Source organism: Mustela putorius, unplaced genomic scaffold (assembly GCF_011764305.1).
Source record: "Mustela putorius furo isolate JIRA1106 unplaced genomic scaffold, ASM1176430v1.1 tig00000127_pilon_pilon_pilon, whole genome shotgun sequence".
In the NCBI taxonomy this organism is placed as follows: Eukaryota; Metazoa; Chordata; class Mammalia; order Carnivora; family Mustelidae; genus Mustela; species Mustela putorius.
The window spans coordinates 14,785,092-14,803,929 of record NW_025421288.1 but is presented as its reverse complement, the minus strand read 5'-3'; the positions used below and the strand labels follow the sequence as shown (position 1 = coordinate 14,803,929).

The window sequence follows — 18,838 nt, the reverse complement described above, 5'->3', positions numbered from 1 at the left end:
TTCATTCTGATCTAAAAGCCACACGTGGCTTGTGGTGCCTGTTCACACAGGTCACTGAGCCACTCCCGTGGCTCAGGAGTGGGGGCCCCACGGGCTGCGCCTGGCTTCAGGAATCTTGACTCCAGGTTCTGGGCACCTCACTGCCCACGCGGTTCCTGGCCCGCAGAGGTGGGAAGGGACATAAAGCCGGCCACTGCCTTCGGGGGCCCAGCCTTGCCCCCATGTCCCACAGGCTCTGGCAGAGCCCGGGGAGCCCCCGCTCACCGTAAAACCGGGACTTGGCCGTGATGCTACCGCTGATGCAGAAACCGTCCCTCCGGTTGCTGACGTGGAAGGCGGACACAGGCGGGTGGTGGGATACCTGTGAGCAGAGAGGTGCTCTGGGATGGCCGGGGGGAGGGGAGAGCCTGGCTCCCTCTGCCCCGTGGCGTGGGGCCACTCCCACACTCACGCCGGCTGCCCGGGGAAGCAGACACGGAGTCGTGGGCCAGGTGGCGATCTGCAGTGCCCCAGGGGAACGGGAGGCTCCCCACCACCCACCACCCCCCACTCCCCACCCGAGGAAACACTTCCTGCTGTCACAGCGCTGGGCCTGTGTCTCCTGGGGGAACCCCCAGAATGCAAGCAGGGCTCAGACTCCGCCCACCGTGGAGCCCAGTGTCCAGGTGGGGATGGGGAGGGCTTGCCTGCTCCGCGATGTAGAAGGTGTGGCTGTTGGTCTGGGGGTGGAACCAGCAGCAGCGGAAGGTCTCTCCCAGGATGGGGTTGTAGGGCTTCTTGATCCCCTGCAAGCAACGAGTGGAAAGCTCCTGTGAGGACCCACGCGGGATGGGGTGTGGAGCGAGGGCCAAGGTGGGGGCTGCCCACTGCCCACACCTCAGGTGCCCACGGGGAGGGCCCACTACCCCTCTTGACGGGAGGGCCTGGTCTGACACCAGCACGGGGGGCCTCACCCCACTTGTGCTCTGGGGAGAACGTGCATTGCCCTCAGTTCACGTCCTGGGGGCAGCCTCTGAGATGTCCTGTCTAGTTCTTGGCTGCCGGGGGGACCTGAGACCCCTGGGCGTGCTGTCCCTGGACTTTGGATGGAAGGTGCCTAACCTGTTCAAGGCACCCGTGGCTTCTACTGCCTGTTTGATAAAACCCCAGCTCCTGTCCCCGCCTCCTCTTCTGCCCTGCTCACCACCTTCCCGCTCTCCAGATGGCCCAAGGTCATCCCCACTGGGGGGCGGGGACTGCTCCCGCTCAGGACAGCCCGTCTTCCGGGGCTCAGACCTCCGATCTGGTGGGAGGCAGCCGACCGCCCCTTATGCCACCTGCCAGACATGTCCCTTCCAGCTGTGTGGGTGCCTCCCTTCCCCCATCCCCAACACCCTGTGCTCAGCGGGGTCTGCATTTTGGGTTCTCAAAAAGGTTTCCATGAGTATGAGACAAACCACGAAAACCACAGGTCCCAGGGGACTCCCCGAGGTGCAGGGTTGAAAGCCCCTTTCCTGGCACTGTTGTGAGTGCTTCTCCACGGTGTGCCAGTCCCGCTTGGGCCCTGCAGGGAACCAGGACCACCCCGGTAGGCCTGGCCTGGCTAGGGGGTCCCTGGGTGGTGGGTCAGGGCGCTGCCCCCATCTCTGAGGACCGGGGGCCACAGTGGGGACCATCAGGGTCCTTCCAGGCTGTGTGGGGTTGGCGTGGCCCCAGGCTCTCTGAGGGGCAGGAAACTGGGGCTGGGTGGGGAGAGCACACTGGGTCTCCCCTCTTACCTTGGGTTTCTTGTAGAACCCAGACAGGTACCACTGCAGCACCAGCTTGATGCGCCTGTAGGCGTCCCCCTCCAGAGCCGCCCTGGGAGAGACGGGAGACCCTCTCACGCCCTCCCGCCGGGCCACCCTCTTCCCCGACTGCTTTCCCTCCCCCCCCACCCCGTGGGTCACCCATGCCCCTCCTGTCCCTCCCAGTCCAGGGGCAGCGGGGAGTTTCCTAGCTTCCCACAGAGACCCAGGTTCTCCACCTAACCAGAGGGCTGGGGCAGACAGGATGTTTCTGGCTCAGCCCTGGCAGGGTGCCTCTGCCTCCAGGCAGGCCTCCGGGAGCTCCCAAGCTCCCCAGGTCCGCTGCACAGGCCCCTGAGCCTCCGGCTCTCTCCAGCCTCTCCAGCCTGTAAGCGGCAGCTCGAGGGCACTGAGGCCAGGGTCCGGTACTCAGGACGCTAGAAGGTGCTGGGGACGGCCCCACAGTCATCTCTGATGGGGGGGCCCTGACTGGACACACCGCTGCCCCGCAGGACTGGGCCCACTAGGAGGGGAACTGGAAGGGACTTCGGGCGGAGCTCAGCGGGGGGGGGGCCCTCCGGAAACATCCACGGTGGTGGGGGGAGATGCCGAGGGGCGTCTGGGGTCTGAGGGCGTGTGGGGCGGCCCCCGCCCGCTCACCTGGACAGCAGGTCGGCGTGGAAGTAGTAGTCAGAGAGCTTGTCGAGGAAGGAGCGGGGCTCCAGGACGAACGTGGGCAGCACCACGCGGGACAGGTCCATGCCCGGCCGCAGCTGCCGCAGCAGGACCCACATCAGGCTCTTGTTCTCCTCCGACACCGTCTCCACCTGGGACGCCTGGCCCAGCTGTTGGCAGAGGCGCTGCTGTCGGGCCCGGCCCCAGGCAGCCGCAGGGAGCGCGGCAGGCTCTGGCTGCGGGAGGCGCCCCTCCGAGGCCTGGCTGGCCTGTCCTGCCTTGTCCTGTCCCCGCCCTCCCTGGCAAGTGTCCGACCCCTGCCCGGACGGGCACGGGTGGGCTCAGACTGGCTTCTGGAAGAGGCCCGGAGCCGGATTTGGGCACAGGAGGCAGGGAGCGTCCAGGCTACCCGTGTGCCCCTCCTGCTCCCCATGCTGACTCCCCGCACTGGCCCTGGGACCCACACTGTGGTCGCCCTGGCCTTACCGAAGGGACAAGTGACTTGCCCAGGCTCACACAGCTGGCATGAGGCCAAAGTGGGACGTGAACTCAGGGCTGTCCGCTTGTGGCCCGACGGCAGCCGCCCCCAGAGAGGATCAGGATCCGTCACGACCCTGCTGGGCCGCCTTCGAAAAGTTGCTTTGCCTCTCTGTGCCTGCACACCTGTCCTGGGATCTCCTGCCAGGTCCCCCCGGCCCCCTCATCCGTGCTCAGCCGAGCCTGCCTGTGCTCAGCCTCAGAAGGGTCCCCGGGGCTGCCCGCTCTCTGCCTCAAGCCCTTCGCCGGCATCATCTAGCCCCATCATGGGCCTGTCCCTACTCCCCGCTGCCAGGCTCCTGGTGGCTCTTCTCCATGGCTATCCAGGAGCAAGGCCCCCCCGGAGCAGCCTAGTGGGCCCAGGGCTTCTCCCTCTATCCCTTGGGCTTCTAAAGGCCTCGCCTGGACCCGAGGGGGCCCCGCCTAAACTGCCCCAGTGGTCTTCCCAGCACCCTCAGCCGAGCCCTCACGGCCCACCCACGCTCTCCGAGTTGTGGCCCCCCGATCTGCTCCCCCAGCCCCGGGGGCGCGGCAAGCACCCCCTCACCCCAATTCAGGGAGGCGGGTGAGGTGCAGGGCGACACCCGGTTCTCCAGGGGGTGGGCTCTCACCTCCCCGAACTCCTCGTGGACCTGCTCCACGTACGTGGTGCCCCTCGGCACGGGGCCCTCCAGGGTCTCCGACTGGGCGCGCCCGCTCCCGATGGTCTTCCCGCTGTGCTCCTGCGTCTCGTTATCTGACTCCTCCGCGTTCTCCTGCTCTGACTTGTCTGAAAAAGCGTCATTCTCCAGGGAGGACCCGTTCAGCCTGGAGGGGCACAGCGCACCGTGGGTCCCCCCGGTCAGAGGCACGGCCCGGGTGCCCCCAGCCCCTGATCTGAGGTTTGGGGGACCAGACTCCCCGGTGCTTGGCCCCGCCCACATACTAGGAGACCCCACGTAGGAGTCCCAGCAACAACCAGGGTCCTGGGGTCCCCAGTAGGCAGGAGACCCGGGCTTCTGGGAGGGACCAACCCTTGCCCGCCGCGCCCCTGCTCACGGGCATAGGTCCTGGTCATGGATGGCGGCCGAGGGGGGCAGCCCACAGAGCGAGGCGGGTGACGCATCTGGCGAAGACCCAGGCTCCCCGTCGCGGCCCTGCTTGCACGTGCTGAGTCGCAGGAGGCTAGAGCAGCGCAGGGCCAGCTCCAGGGCGTCCAGCCAGCAGCGGCCTGCGGGGCGGCATGCAGTGAGCCCACTCCACACCCGGGGGGAGGCCCCTCCTCTGCCAGGGACGCCCTGTCCCTTCCCCATCCTCCTGGGACGCAGGGACTGCGGCCGTGTGGGGGGGTGGGCTGGGGGGGTGCAGACGTGGAGGACGGGGGCTCAGCTGGCAGGCCCGGGTCGGGGGGGACGCCTGCCCGGGGGGATGCCCTCGACAGGACGCTCCCAGCACGCCCTCGAGGTCACACCTTAGCAAGACTCAGAGCCCAAATTCCACCCAGACACCCGCCGCTTCTGCACACAGAGTCGGGGAGGAGGCCCTCCCTCCGGAGGACTGCCTGCCACAGGTCTCAGGGGCCACGGGGGCTCCCACGGGCCTGGAACACAGGCCCGGAGGGTGGGTGGCAGGCTGGGGAGGGGCCTGGAGCGTCCTGGAGGGCTGGCCGGGGCCTCCGAAAGTCAGCTCCAGAGGCTGGGCCAGGAGTGCAGTGAGTGGACCCCGGGGCAGAGCCACCGAATCCCCCCAGCCCTGCTGCCTTCCTGGTGGAGGCGGCCAGGGGGCTCAGCCAGCACCACCTCTGTGTCCCCGGGGTGTTAGCAGCTGTGGGGACATGTGTCCACTGAGGTGCCCCTGTGTCCCAGGGAGGCAAGGGTTTGCAGGGCTGGTGGCCCTGGTTCTCACGGGATGTCACTGTGGGCCCAGCCTGGGCTGAACATCGTGGGGGCAGAGGAGGTTGAGAGGAGCAGCCCCAGCAGGACACCAGCTCTGCAGCTGCCACAGAGGACGAGCCTCCCCGCACTCTCCCATTCCGAGGCCCCCTCCTCGTCCTCCGGGGAGCCCGCCTTCACACCCGCAGGGGCCGTGGGCCCCTCCCTGCCCACGCTGTCCAGGCCCATCAGGGACCCAGCTCACGCCGCAGCCCCATCGGCCTCGTCTGACGGCTGCTTTTCTCTCCCCTCAGAATGTGGGCTCCGGGAGAGCATGACGGGTCCCTCCCGGAGCGTGGACGTGGTGTCTGTCCACCAAGGGGTGGCCACCACCAGCCCAGGGCTCTGGGCCCTGAGGGCCAGGAAGGGGGCAGCCGCGTTACCCGGAGCAGCCACTGGAGGGCGCCCCAACAGCGTGCTTGGCATCGGGGAGTCCCGGGAACTTGGGATCCCATCCAGGCTGTGGCTCTCCTTGCTGGCAGGTGGCCGAGGCCCCGATTCGTCACATGTGGGTAGAACCTCCTGATTCATGGGTGCCCGGCAAGCGCCTGGCATGCAGTGGCTGTGACCTGGCAACTTGAAATCAGGTCATGCGGTTCTCCTAACACCCGTGGAGCCGGGCCCTACCGTTCCTGTTTTACTTTCGGGAAACTGAGGCCCTAGGAGGTACTAGCGAGTGGCAGGCCTGCCCGACTCAAGCCCAGGCTTGTCCTTCTCGGGGGGCAGTGGAAGCGCCTGAACAGCAGCCCCGCACACCTGCTCTACAAGCCGGCTGCAGTGCTCTCCTCCCTCAGGGTCACTGGGCAGACCCACAGGGCAGGTGGGGACTCACCGTCCGACTCAGAGGCGGCCCTGAAGATCAGGTAGCTGCTGGGGAGGGGCTGCGTGATGGAGCCCACGCTCTCGCCCTTGGGGCCCTGGGGAGACAGAGACCCGGCGTCACCCGGGGGGGACACCCAGGGACTGGGGGACACACGAGTCACGTGCACACCCACGCCGATACACATGGGGCCGCAGACCCGCCAGGCGGGGCCAGGCACCCGGCGACAGAGGGAAGGAGCCGCTGGCTCCCTGCTCGGCCCCTGAGCCCTGGGCGCCTGTGCTAGGGTGGCCAGAATCAGCCCGCTTCGCTTCAGATCTCAGAGAAAGACCAGAGCAGAAGAGCAGAAGCGTCGCCCGTGCACTATTGGGGACACACTCACACCAACAGAAACGATTCGGTGCGTCCGAAATCCTAATCTAACTGGGTTTCTGGGTTTCATCTGATAACCGGACGCCCGTGAGTCCTAGGCCGGGAGCAGCGGCTCACACGAGAGACCCACCCTGCAGCCCCCACACCAGAGTGGTGACGGGCCCAGCTGGAACGCCGCCCCCCAGGGCCTGCCTCCCAGGGGTCGTCCCCCGAGGCCCCACTCCTCCCCTGGGGCCCGCGCCCTGGACCCCGGGCCCCCGCGGTACCTTCACGGCCCAGACGGACTGGTCCAGTGGGTGGAAGAGCTTGAAGCAGAAGCCGTCCTTCTTGGAGGGCCGCTCGATGAGCTCGCAGCAGTGCAGCAGGACGGTGCCCACCCACTGGCCCACCTTGGGCGTCTTGTAGATGAGCAGCACCCCCGGCTTCAGCACACACCACAGTTTGGTCCAGCTCTTCAGGGTCCCCCGGATCTGTGGGGAGGGGCGCCGCTGTCGGGGAGGCCAACAGCCCGGGGGCACCTGGGCAGCCTGGGCGGGGCGGGGGGCGGCGCTGGGGCGGGCCGAGCTCTGTTCCGGCTTCGCAAGGAGCGCGGAAGCGGGAGCGCACGGGACGCGTGCACAGACGGTCGCCAGTCTGCAGACGGGCCTGGCAGCTGGGAGCAGACTTCCTGGGGAGGCCCAAGGCCAGGATCAAGGCCTTGCCGGGGTCCCGCGAGCAGCCAGCCACCAGCGACTGTCGCCAGCTCTGGAAGCCGTGACACTCATCATGTCTTTTCTCATCCCCAAGAAATACCCATTTTGACATCTCATTTTTCATACATAATTTTGTGCGTTGGGGGAAAAAGCCCATGTGAGGCCCCGGTCCTCGCAGATGACCACGTGCGGACAGGCCTGTCCCTCTGGGCCTCTGAGACAACCCCAGGATTTGGCAGCTCTCCCCCGACTGCGGGGGCGCGCAGACACGTCCCCGGGACTCAGTAAGGACTGAACGCGGGCCTCTGACCCCAGCCCGAGAAGGCAGAGCGCAGCCTCCCCACCCCTGTGCCCCAACCCGGGGCTTAGTGCGCCTCCTGGGACCCCCATCTGCAGGCCGGGGCCCCCAGCTCAACCGGATATGGGGCGTCTGCAGATTGGAGCAGGTGGGGACGAGGCCACATTGACGTGGCGGTGGCATCTGGACACAGGCACACAGGGCCACGTGGAGGCAGAGGCCGGGAGCTGCGTCCTGCAGCCCGGGGATGCCTGGAGCCCCCAGCAGCTCGAGGAGCCAGGAGGGGCCTCGCTAGCGCCTCTGGAGGCCTGAGGCCCTGCCTGCAGCTTGATTTCGGGCGCTGGCCTCCAGAACTGGGAGAGAAGGCCTTTCTGTCTTAAAGCCCCCGGCTCATGGTCCTTGGTCAGGGATGCCTCAGGACCTTGACACAGACCACAGGCCCAAACATGCTGAACTGCTCCTGAGTGACCGTGGAGGTGGCCAAGCCCAGACCACACACCTGCCTGCCCCACGTACCTTGAGGCTGTCGGCCATGATGACCACGCTGGGGTCCGTCAGGGCACTGAACAGCTGCTTTGTGGCTCGTTTCTTCTCCTGCCGGTAGTTCTCCTTCTGTGCCTGGACCCCGGGCACCCAGCGGGAACGTCAAGGGACAAGGGCCCGGCTGGCCCCCGTCCCACCCGCCAGCACCCCTACGATCCAGCCTGGGGCGGGGGAGGGAGGTCGGGGCAGGGAGGGGGAGGAGAGGCAGTGCGGGGGCGGGGAGCTGGCCAGGACGTGGTCTGCCCCACCCGTTGGCAGGCTGGGGCGTGATGACCTCGCTCGCCCATTCCTCTGGCATGGGACACCCTTGTGTCCCCCTTCCCGGGCCCGGGCCCACCTTGAGAGCTTCCTTCTTGGTGACCTTGGCTGTTGGGGACACACATTCCTTGTCAGAACCATTGTACAGTCTGTACTCTGCCTGCAAGAGAGACGCAGGTGGGGGCGGACGGGGCATCAGCACGTGGACTGGGGTATGCCGAGGAGGGGGAGGCGGACGGCCCGGTGGGCCTGTGGTCACAGAAAGCTGCTCCTGTCCCTCACCGCGCCACACCCTGTTCGGCTCAGCAGCAGGAGCTCCGAGGTGCCCGGGGAGCATCCACCCCATTCCCGGCCATGGGCCCCACCTCTGGGCGGGGGGCCGCAGTGCAGTGGGGACTCTCGTCCCTGGTGCCCTGGGAGTGGCCCATGGCTGCGGCGAGGCAAGGGGACCGAGGAGATGGCTGGGCCTTCCTGGGCTGGATGTGCTGTGGGCCGAGAGCAGGAGTCAGGAGTCTGGGGCTGCAAGGGGCCGTGGCCTTTAACAGAGGGGAAACTGAGGCCCGGGCGTGGTGAGGGCAGCCAGGAGGCAGGGCAGATCGAGGCAAGGCCTGAGTCCCGCCCTCTACCTGTCTCGGTGCAGCCCGTGGGTCGGAAAGCTTTCCCATGTTTAAGTGGTTGAAAAGAAAGTCAAAGAGTCTTATTTTGTGAGACGTGAAAATCCTACGATTCGTGGCTGCTTTTTCCGTGATGGCGGCATGAGCTCTTGAGACAGAGCCCGCGGGGCCACGAAGCCCCAGAGACTCGCTCTTGGTCCTTTCCAGAAAGCGCCAGCCTGCCCTGCGCTGCTCTCTGGGCTGAGCGCCCTGGGCGTTCCCGCCACCGCCGTCCTGAGCCCCCACACAAGGGAGGGAGGCCCCGTCGCCCTGAGCCTCCGGCCCGCTGGAGCCATGGGCCCAGTCACTGTCCCATTTGACTGGCTGGGAAACTGAGGCCCAGAGAGGGCAAGAACCTCCCTGCGAGTCAGGACGCTGCAGGGCTGGGACCTGCACCCTTAGGCAGGCCGGTCGGCCCCACGGCGCCGTGTGCCAGGCATGGCTTTGGGCACCGGGGGCGGGAAGGAGACGCAGGCCACCCACGACTCTTGGAGCTGCGAGAGCCGGGGCTCCGTCTCGTTCTCCACATCCTGCAGATGAGGAGATACGGCACAGAGACGCTAAGAAGCCGCCCGGGGTCACACAGCTCCCAAGGGGCCGAGCTAGGACTGATGGCAGGAGGGACGAGGGGCCACGGGGACTCTGCTCTAGATGCTGTCTTTGAGCTAAAGCGGAAGTGACGACGTATATACCCACCGCTGGCCACTGACAGGCCTCTGGGGGCCGGGGCTGACCCACGGAGGTGCCCCCAGAGTCCTCCTGGGGAGCTGGGCCTCTCGCGCCCAGCGCCCCAGCACCCTCACGCAGGCTGTGCCCCCAGGCTGGAATGCTGTTCCCTGCTGAGGGAAGCCCCTGCTCCCCCCTCAGGCCCCTCCCAGCCACTCCCCAGGACGGGGAGGATGGCTGTGCCCGCCCTGCTGGCCCCTGAGCCCTAGGTTGTACACCTGCCCATGGCCAGCCTAGTACTGCTTGTGACGAATGCCATGAGGACCATCCTGTTTGTCTTCTACAGTTCCTGCCGGGGCAGTGACAGCCCAGCACACCCCGGGCACGGCAGCGGGGAGTGTGGTAGGCATCTTGAAACGAATGAGTGAATGCGTGAGGGAACCTCCGCCCAGCTCTCCTCCAGGCGGGGCTAGGTGCCGCTGTCCTTGCTCCGGGCAACAGAGGACGAGAAGCAGGCTCGGGGCCTGGGGAAGGTGGGCGGGACGGAGCGTCCGTGCCCCAACTCCCCGTGGGCCTCCGTCCTGCTAGGCCACTCGGGCTCCAGCCACCACAGCCCTGCCTGGCAGCTCCTTTGTCCTCGGGGCCACCCCGGGACCCAGCCCAGGCCTCCTGGGCCCTACCGCGCCCACCGGCACACTGCTGCACATTGAGGCACAGCGAGGTGACATAGCACCGTGACAACACAGTGCAGAACGCAGGAGAAACGCAGACCAGAGCGGGGACCTCCGGAGTCTGACCGCAAACGCGCAACCTGTAAGTGACTTCAAGAAACCGTCTGCACTGCAATCACACACCTGACAAGGATCTGGTGTCCAGCAATCTGTAAAGAGCTCTTACAACCCAACAACAACAATTCAAAGATGGGCAGAGGACCCGAACAGACATGTCTCCAAAAGAGGCCTACGATGGTCGAGAAGCACCAGTGACAGGTCACTGGTCACTAGGGACAAGCACATCAGAACCACAGAGAGACCACCGCACACCGCTGGGACCACTCCAATAGCGATTAAGGAAAGACCCGGAAAATCCAAGTATGGTGCGGCTGTGAGAACAGGGAGCCCTCCCTCCGTGCCGGTGGGGCTGTGAAATGGTGCAGATGCTGTCTGTGTGGGCGAGTGGAGCAGCTCCCTGAAAAGCTAAACACAGAAAGCTTGAGAAGTCCACGTGACCCGGGAGCAACCCCGGGCCCACGATCCTGGTCTTAGGGGCTCCTACACGGCCCAGGGGCTGAAGAACAAAGACAGCCCAGATGCCTGCCAGTGGATGGAGGGACCAGACTGGTGTGGGCCGTCCACACCGGGAGGAGACTCAGCCCCACACAGGAGCGGGGCACGGCTACACGCTGCGGACCGGGGGGTCTTGGAACAGGCTCGGAGGACGGAGCCCACACTCGCCGCAAGATTCCATCGACACGAAACCTGCAGACAGGCAAGGCCACGGCCACGGGAGGCAGAGTCAGGGCCACGTGGCTGGTGAGGGGGCGGGGTTTTGGGCTGGTGGACCCGAATGTTCTGGAACTACACAGAGGCGGCGATTGCAAGGCATTGCAGACGCAATGAATGTCCCGGAACCCACTTTCAAAGGCTGGTTTTAGGACCCTCGGATTCCACCTGACAAAAAAGATGGAGCACCACCCTAGCCTGTGTCTTTCTCGGGCTGTGTCTCTGGCAGCAGCCCTGAGCCGCCCTTGGGAATCTGGGGGTGCACAGGGGAGCCCTTCCTTCCGCCTCCCACCCCAGGCTCTGGCGCTGCAGGTTTAACTCGTTTCGTCTGGTGCTGCCCCCGACCAGGACCAACGCACTCTCCGTGTGCCCTCCCCGGGCACCCCCGGCCCCGCGGGCAGCTCAGACCTAATTATCGGATGCACGGGGGCTCAGGTTCGAGCCCAGTCACGTGGGTCTGACGGTGTTTGTGTTTTATTGGGTTGTGGAAGGACGCAACTATGTTTTCAGTGTTTTTGTGCCAGAAGCTTGTATCTTAAAAAATAAATAACCCGACTGCCAAGGGACCGATGCAGGGGTCAACAAAGTGTCCGTCCAGGCCACGAGGACTCCCCAGTCTTGAAAAGGCGGGACATTCTGACACCAGCCAGCGCCCATGGACCTGGGGGACGTGATGCGGAGCGAAACAGGCCACACACGGAGGGACAAATGCTGCAGCATTTATGTGTATGAGTATGAGGTCCTTAGGGGCGTCAAACGCCTCCGGAGAGTGGAAGGGGGTGCCGGGGCCGCGGGAGGGACGGGGTCGGGGTCTTATGAGACCGAGTTTTGTCTGGGGAGAGAGAATGTTCCGGTCACGGATGGGGGGCGGCTGCAAAACAGTGCGACGGTGCTTGACGCCCCCGAGCTTTGGGCTTAGAGACACACAGGTCAGTAAATTGGGGGTGTGCATATTTTACTGCAATGAAAAATGGGAAAAGAAAGTCTTAATTAGATAAAATAAGTAAGAAAATAAGTGTGCTTTGGCGGCTCCGCCCGCAGCGGGCTGCCCTGGTCCAGGAAGGTAAAAGGGAAACACAGGCTCCGGAGCGGGGTGCACCCCCCAAAGCTCTGGTTTCTTCTTCGCCTGAGGCAGACGCGGGGACAGGCCCCGCGAGCCGCAGCAAAGCCCCGTGTGACGGACGAGGACACGAGGTCCGAGAGCAATGAGGCCGTCCCTCGAGAGCACCGGGGCCGCAGGGGGCTGGGCAGGGGGACCTGGGGTCTGTCTGCACTGCTCCCCAGCTCCATCACCAGAACCGAGAGCCACCAACCCCCACCAGTGTCGGGGGCCCGACACCCTCTGGGGGAAGAAGGGTGTGCCTGAAACCTGCCCGCGGTGCCCGGGGCCTCGGCACCCTCCCGGGGTGCGGATTCTGCCTGCAGGGGCAAAGCCAGGCCTGGGTGAAGGGGGGCTGGGCTGGGCAGCACGCGGCGGGTGGGCTGGGGGTGTGCGCGTGCTGCCAGGACTCGCCCTGACCCCTCAGACGGGCGCCCCTGCTGGAGGGACAGCAAGTCACAGGCGGAGGGAGGCACGGCTGGTCCCTCGGGGGTGCCCTACACAGAGACTCCAAGGCCTCCTCTCACGGTACGTTCTGCCCCTAAACGCCACGAAGCAGCCCACCTTCTCCAGTTCCCGGCCTCCCCGCCCGTGTTATGCCAAGAAGGGGCCCCGGTGAACCAGCTGACAAGCTCTGTTTGTCCCTCTGTCCCTCGTCCCAGCCTCCCCAGATGCGGCGTCAAGAGCTGCTCCTCCTAGCACACACGGCTGGGGACGGCAGGCTGGGCCCGGTGCCCCGGCTCCGCCCACCCCCCAGCTACTTTCTGTTGTTCCCTGGGCAGACCCCTGTCCCTGAGCCCTCCCCCAGCCAGGCTCTTACCGGCGGCCCCTTTGTGGCAGAGCCCGGGGTCGGGGGCCCTTCATCCCTCGGCGGCAGCGGGCCGTTGGGCTCCATGTCCTTCCCTGCAAGACAGTGGCCAAGGTGAGGACCAGGGCACGGTGGGCCAACCAGCCCCTCCGGCGGGCACCCAGCCTCCCGTGAGGCAGCAAGCCAGCCGAGATCTACCACCACCAGCCGGGGTCCCCCGCCGGGAGGGACCCTGGAGCCAAGGCCCAGCTCCCACGACCGGCAGGAGGAGCCCAGGCACCCGGGGTGCGGGTGCAGCACGTCCTCTGGGGTCCCACAAGGCCAGGCTCCCTGCTTTCAGAGGAAGAATGCGGTGTCCAGTTCCGAGGCACGTGGTGGGTTCAGGGTGCCCGGACCATGCCTGGTGTCCCCTCTCAACCCTGACCCCCGGAAAGCTTGGCTCTCCTGGGGAAGCAGCCCAGCAAAGTGTCTGGATTCAATCCGGGGGAAACGAGCACCCTTCCCCCGCCCCATCTATTCTGGAGCGGGTTTCCAGATGGGTTTGCGGGCCAGGGGCCAGGGGACGAGGGGTGGGCTCCGAGGAGGCACGGCGGCTACACCCTCCAGCTTACTCTGCTCCGGGAAGGGGGAGCACCGTCCTGGTGGGGCGGGCTCGGGGCGCAGGGGCTTTCTGCTCTGCTTCCAGGGCGCCCTTCCCTCCAGGCCCCTCAACTCAACGGCCTGTCCTGCCGCTGTCACCTCCCAGTGTGGGCACTGCCTGCTGGCCTGGGACGACTGAGGGCCCTCGGAGCCCGTAAGGGAGGAGCTCTGTCCCTGCGGCCGTCAGAGCAGGGTACTGACCGGTCTGTCTGCTCCGTCCAGGCCTCCCTCCTCACCCCTGTCCCCAGGACCTGTCCGCTCTTCTCCCGGAGAAGGTCCCTTGCCTGCTGGGGCCGACACTACATGGGGAAGCCCCTCGGGGGTCCAAAGACCCCTGAGACTGGCCACCAACTGGGACCTATCCTTTCCCTCCCCGGGCTCCTGAGGACACGGTGGCAGAGAACGGAGGTCGGACGTATTTCCCCAGCCGTCCTGTGTCTCTGGCCCATGTCACCTGACAAGGCATCTTCGATGTGGCCTGTTTCCATAATCCATTGGATTTTGGGCGGGGGTCCCCAAAAGCCCCCAAGTCCTGACAGCATGTCGGCCTGAGGCTCTCCCGGAGTCTCCGGGGACAGGACGGACACCACAGCCAGGAAGGCCTCGGGTATTGCTCTCTTCCCTCCTCAGGCAGGCAGTGGGCGAGGGCCAGGGGGCTGGGGGAGGCCAGGCAGGGACAGCTGTGGGAGGAGGCGAGGTCTCCCAGGACGGGAGGAAAGGCCAGCCTCTCTGGGGGCAGCAGTCGCAGACAGGGACAGCACGCTCAGCTTAGGCTCCACTGGGTGGGCCGTGCGGAATCAGGTGATGGGGCACAGAGCACCCGGAACCAGGAAGGCACCAGCAGGTGCAGGTGACCTGTGCCCTGTGCCCGGTGGGCTCAGTGCTTTATCACCAGAGGCCTAAGAGCCCCAGTCTGGACTAGGGTACTAATATCCCCATTTTACAGATGAGGAAACTGAGGCCCGGGAGGTCCTGCTGCTGGCCCCAGGTGGCTGGGACTCAGGCTGCCTGTCCTGGGGGGCTAGGTTTGAGACCGCCCCTCTACATTGCCTCTCCACAGAGGAGTGCCCTCAGAGCTGGGGCCGGGGGGCCCCCTGCCAACCTCCACGGCCAAGAGACCATCACCTGGCCCCATGGTCCCAGGGCTCCAGTGCCCCGCTAACCCTTTGTTCACACGGCACAGCCCAGCCCCCGGGCAGGGGTTAGCCAAGCACGGCTGTCGCCCGCACGAGCTGGGACGGCACAGCGAGGAGAAGGGACCCGCCTGCGGTCACAGAGCCGCACGCAAAGCCGGGAGGACCCAGGCCCCAGGGGCCGCACCAGCCCGTGCCGTCCCCCAGCCCGTGCCGCCGCTGACCTGGGCTGAGGGGGTACAGCTCATTCTCCCCACCGAAGAGCAGGTTCCGGCTGAGTTTCCGGGGGTCGACTTTCTGGGGGGTGGAGGAAGGTGGACACAGTGAGAAGCGGCGGCGGAGAAAGGCCTCCTCCTTCATGGCCTGGGCACTGGGAGGCTTCTGGAAGGAAGGAAGAGACGCAGTCACACCTCATGTGCAGAGCAGGGGTGGCCCCAGGTGGGCAGCCTCCCACCCACCCTGACGGGGGGACAGAGGCACTTCCCGGGGCTGGGGGTGCGTGGCAGGGGTGACCCGGTCACTTGGGGCATCTCAGAAACAGACGAGGAGGTTTGGGGGGCCCGTGGGCCAGTGGGGGGCACTGAGCCCAGGGAAGGCCATGCCTGGGCTTACCAGGGCAGGCGAGGGAGGACTGGGACCCAGCCCAGCCGAGTGCGGCCCGTCAGGGTGCCGCAGGGTGCCGCAGGACCCCTCTCTGCCAGCATCCCGCCCCCAAGCCCGGCTAAATGGGTTCTGTCGGACCCAGGCCACAGCCATGGGGACCTGAGATATGCCACTGACCCATGCCGGGCCTCCAGACCTTCCCTCCCCGGGGACGGGGCTCTCGGTGGGGAGGTGGCTGCTGGTACACACAGGGGGGTGGTGGACGAGCACTGCCCCCAGAGAGGGAACGGTGAGGCCGCTGCCCTGGGACCCTGCGCCATGCACTCCCTCTGTCCTCCCGCTGCTGGGGCTCCTCCACGGGGGTCTCTGCTGCTGGCGCCCCAGCGGCTTCACACAGAGAGAGCAGAGGTGTGCAAAGCCAGGGGTGCCCTAATTCACACTCTCCCCAAGGCCGGCACTCCTTCCCACCCCAAAGCCAGCCCGAAACAGCCCCGCGGCCGCCCAGACCAGCACTCCTGAGCGGGCCTGGGCCTCCTCCAGGGTCCCCCTGTCCCCTCACAGCAGGGTCCGGGGCAGGCCTGGCGCAAGCAGGTGACCAGTGACGGTAGGTCCCAGGGGCTGACAGCTCACGCTACAGATGGGGAAATGGCAGCTCGAGGAGCTAAAGGCCTTGCCCATGGTCACGGCCGGGGGTGGTGCCGGACAGAGACTCTGGCTCCCATTCCCGTGCTCCGTCCACTGCCTGAGGACCTGCTCGGGAAAGGCCCATGGAGCCGCCTCACTGCCAGGTCTGGGGCCTGGGCCGCCGCACTGGGTAGGCCCACGGCTTCCCGCCAGGTCCAGGACAGATCCCGGGGCCTCTTAGGACGGAGCTGGGGCCTGGTGGGAGAGAGGACTGCACAGGGCTTTGGGGGTGGGCAGGGTGGCCCCCAAGCATTCATGGCAGCCCCGGCCTGGGGTCAGAGTGAAGGCCCCCGGGCCCCCAGACCCTCCCTTCTTAACCTTGTCACCGGGTTGAGCTTGTGGCCGTCGTGCTTTGACAGACAGGGAAACGGATTTTCAGACAGGGTGGGATTCTGGCCCAAGGTCAAGACAGCTACTAACTGGCCAGGCCCAAGCCTGAGGCCCCTGGGACCGACGGCGGAACCCCGCTCCCGCCCGCACTCCCAGGCCTCGGCTCAGCGTCCAGCAGCCCGGGTACCAGGCCAGCAGGGTGGGCGTCTGGGCGGCGCACCCGTGCGTGGCAGGGTCAGCGGACAGGGGCAGCCTGCCAGGGAAGTCAGGCATGACCTGGACCTAGAGGGGCCCCCGGGAGAGCCACGAGGGCCGGTGGCACAGGCAGGCCTCCCTCCCCGGGGGCCTCTGCTAGGGCCTGAGTCTCGCCCACATCGCCTGAGACCGGCTCACAGCCGCCTCAGCTCCATGCAGGGCGGAGTGGGGAGGGCACGAGGATCCTGTGCCCTGAGAAGGGCACGACCTTCTCAGACCCTACAGCGGGCCTTCTCCTGGCACGGCTGAAGGCCACGGGACTCTGGGAGCTCCCCCGCCCGTGCACCTGTGCCGTCCCTCCCCACCGTCCCACACCGTCTTCTCTCTCCTCCCCCCCGACCCGCCATCCACCGGCTGACCCTTCCTTCCTCATCCGCCTCTCTGTCCGTCCGTCCACCATCTGTCCACCGACCTCTCATCTCTCCTCCCTCCCTCCTCCATGGATCCTTCCGTCCCGTCAGCCGAGCAGCCTGATATCCCGCCTCCCCTCTCTTAGCCATCAGAGGTGACCCAGGTGACCCCCTATCAGACCCATCAGAGGTGACATTCAAATGACCTAATGCGGACACAGACGCCCTCCCCGCCGAACGCAGTGCGGGTGTGCCCCAGCGGGCGTCCCCTCTGTCCCGACGCCCCACCTCGGGCTTGGGCCCCCAGGAGCCCCCTCGGATCGGGCGCGCAGCCCTCTTACTCAGTAGGGCCGCAGGGTCTCCACAGCGGCCTTGTCTTCCCACTGCCCGCCCCGGCTGCTGTGGACACTGGGTGCTTCTCTCTGCCGCGGTCGAGGCCGTTGGATCCACAGCAAAAGTAAATCCAGGTCACATCTCCCCAGCGGCGGAACACAGTCCAGACCCAATCCCCTCCGCGCCCATCCCCCGGCCCCTCCACGACCCCGCCCCTCCTCCCACTCCTTGTCCGGGCCACACGGGCCCCTTTCTGTCCCTGGGAAACGCAGAGCCCGTGCCCAAGGGCCTCCCTGGAACGCCCTGGCCCCCATCTCTGCCTGGTGGGGCCCTTCCCACACTCAGCGTCAATGCCCCTTCCCGGAGGGCTGCCCCCTCTCCCCTCACGTAGGCAAATTCTCCACATAGCACTGGGAGTTCAGAACCTTCAGTGTCCCTCTCTCGTGCTTTCCCCACAGGACGCCGCACACTCTAGGAGAGGGGGTGGCGTCTGTCTGTCCTGCTCACTGTCTATCCCACACAAGCCCGGAGTAGGGGCTCGCAGCATGGCCCAGGGCTCCGGGACCCCGGAGGTCCCTGCGGTGCGCCAAGGCCACAGGACCAACGGCCCGTTCCTCCTTTCCTGCGGGTCAGGGGCGGATCCCAGAGAGGCGGCCAGGGTTGGTTTGGGAGGATTTGCAGCGCCGCCCCAGAGAGCTTCCTGTTCCCGCCTGCCTGCCAAGCCAGGTGTGGCGTGGGGCGTGAACGTCAGAGAGCCCCGTGTGGCCAAGGGCCGAGCCCTGCGCTCTGGGTGCTGGCAGGGAGCAGGATGGGGGCCGGGGAACCGGGCACCGGGAGGCTGCGGGCTGCCCGGACTACCGACCCGGACGCTGGGCGTCCTCCTCGCGGTGAAACCTGAAGGCCCACAGGCCCTGGGAGGGGCATCCCCACCCGCAGCCCACCCCGGAGCCTGAGGGCAGGGAGAGAGGGTTGAAGAGGGGAGCGAGGAGAGATGAGGAAACAGCCCCCACGGAGCCAGCCCCCCCGCAGGGCTGCACCCATGATGGGCAAACCGAAGGCCCACCCGGGCTTGGGCTCCAGCTGCCCAAGGGTTCAGGGGTACCCCCTCCAGTCTCCCGCCTGGGGCATGAGAGCCCCCGGACATCCGTGGGCCACACTCCCCTGTGGGGCTGGCCCGGAGCAGACAGGTACAGGTCAGACTCTGTCCCGGCCTGGGCCAGCCCCATGTTCCCGAGTTCAAACACTAGTTTGGGGACCTGCCAGGTGACAGGCTCCCTGATTCTGAGCCAAGGCCCATTGGCCGAGAGCGAGGCCTGGGGTGTAGGCACAGAGCCAGCACGGTGCCCTGCCCCCCACTGCAAGCTGCGTCCTGGGCAGTTTCCTGCCACCGAGCACAGTCCCCTCTACCACCACCCAGACGCCCACCCTCGGGCCGGAACAATGAGACCCTTATAAAGAAAGGTCACTGGTGCCTTATCGGGGCTCGGCAGGCGGGACGCACAGCCTGGTTATCTGGGCCAAAACTCGCCAAGCCTCAGCTTTCAGTGGGAGGGCTGAGGCCAAGAAGGAATCCAGCAGAATCCAAAAGAACGAACTCACTTTCCATCCCCACCGCAGGCACAGAACTGAGGGGACAATTCTGAACACATTCCACCCCACAGAGGTCTGGGGGCCACACAGAGCTGGGGAGAAACGTCCAGACTCTGACGGCTATGGGCCTCTCTCGGCCGCGTGTACCTCCGAGCACCTGTCTATGAATGGAGGTTCCTCTCCGTCGCCGGTGGGAGCAGGAGACACGGGTGCCTGTGGTCTGGCCACTACCGCCACGGCCATGGCACCACCGACGTGGCTGTGCCTGCACTTTTGTCTGGACCCGGTGGCTTGTGAAAGGCTATGGGGAAAACACTCCGGA

General features: G+C 66.4%; 1 protein-coding gene across 4 annotated transcripts in view; it reads right to left on the bottom strand.

The window, feature by feature from the left end:
- The window catches only part of OSBPL5 (oxysterol binding protein like 5), a 49,807-nt gene that overhangs the window by 7,711 nt on the left and 23,258 nt on the right, over window positions 1–18,838 (bottom strand). For 3 of the 4 annotated variants that reach the window (XM_045066409.1, XM_045066411.1, XM_045066417.1), the window contains exons 2-13: window positions 14,596–14,752; window positions 12,612–12,694; window positions 7,951–8,031; window positions 7,587–7,688; window positions 6,347–6,550; window positions 5,721–5,805; window positions 4,017–4,188; window positions 3,590–3,785; window positions 2,427–2,611; window positions 1,758–1,839; window positions 687–785; window positions 265–361 (exon numbers count right to left, since the gene is read on the bottom strand). In XM_045066409.1, coding sequence (XP_044922344.1) covers window positions 265–361; window positions 687–785; window positions 1,758–1,839; window positions 2,427–2,611; window positions 3,590–3,785; window positions 4,017–4,188; window positions 5,721–5,805; window positions 6,347–6,550; window positions 7,587–7,688; window positions 7,951–8,031; window positions 12,612–12,694; window positions 14,596–14,731 — 1,522 coding nt within the window. In that variant the 5' untranslated portion in view covers window positions 14,732–14,752. Of the gene's footprint in view, window positions 1–264; window positions 362–686; window positions 786–1,757; window positions 1,840–2,426; window positions 2,612–3,589; window positions 3,786–4,016; window positions 4,189–5,720; window positions 5,806–6,346; window positions 6,551–7,586; window positions 7,689–7,950; window positions 8,032–12,611; window positions 12,695–14,595; window positions 14,753–16,934; window positions 17,036–18,838 lie in introns of those variants that run through there. The other variant, XM_045066416.1, reaches the window with a different exon arrangement.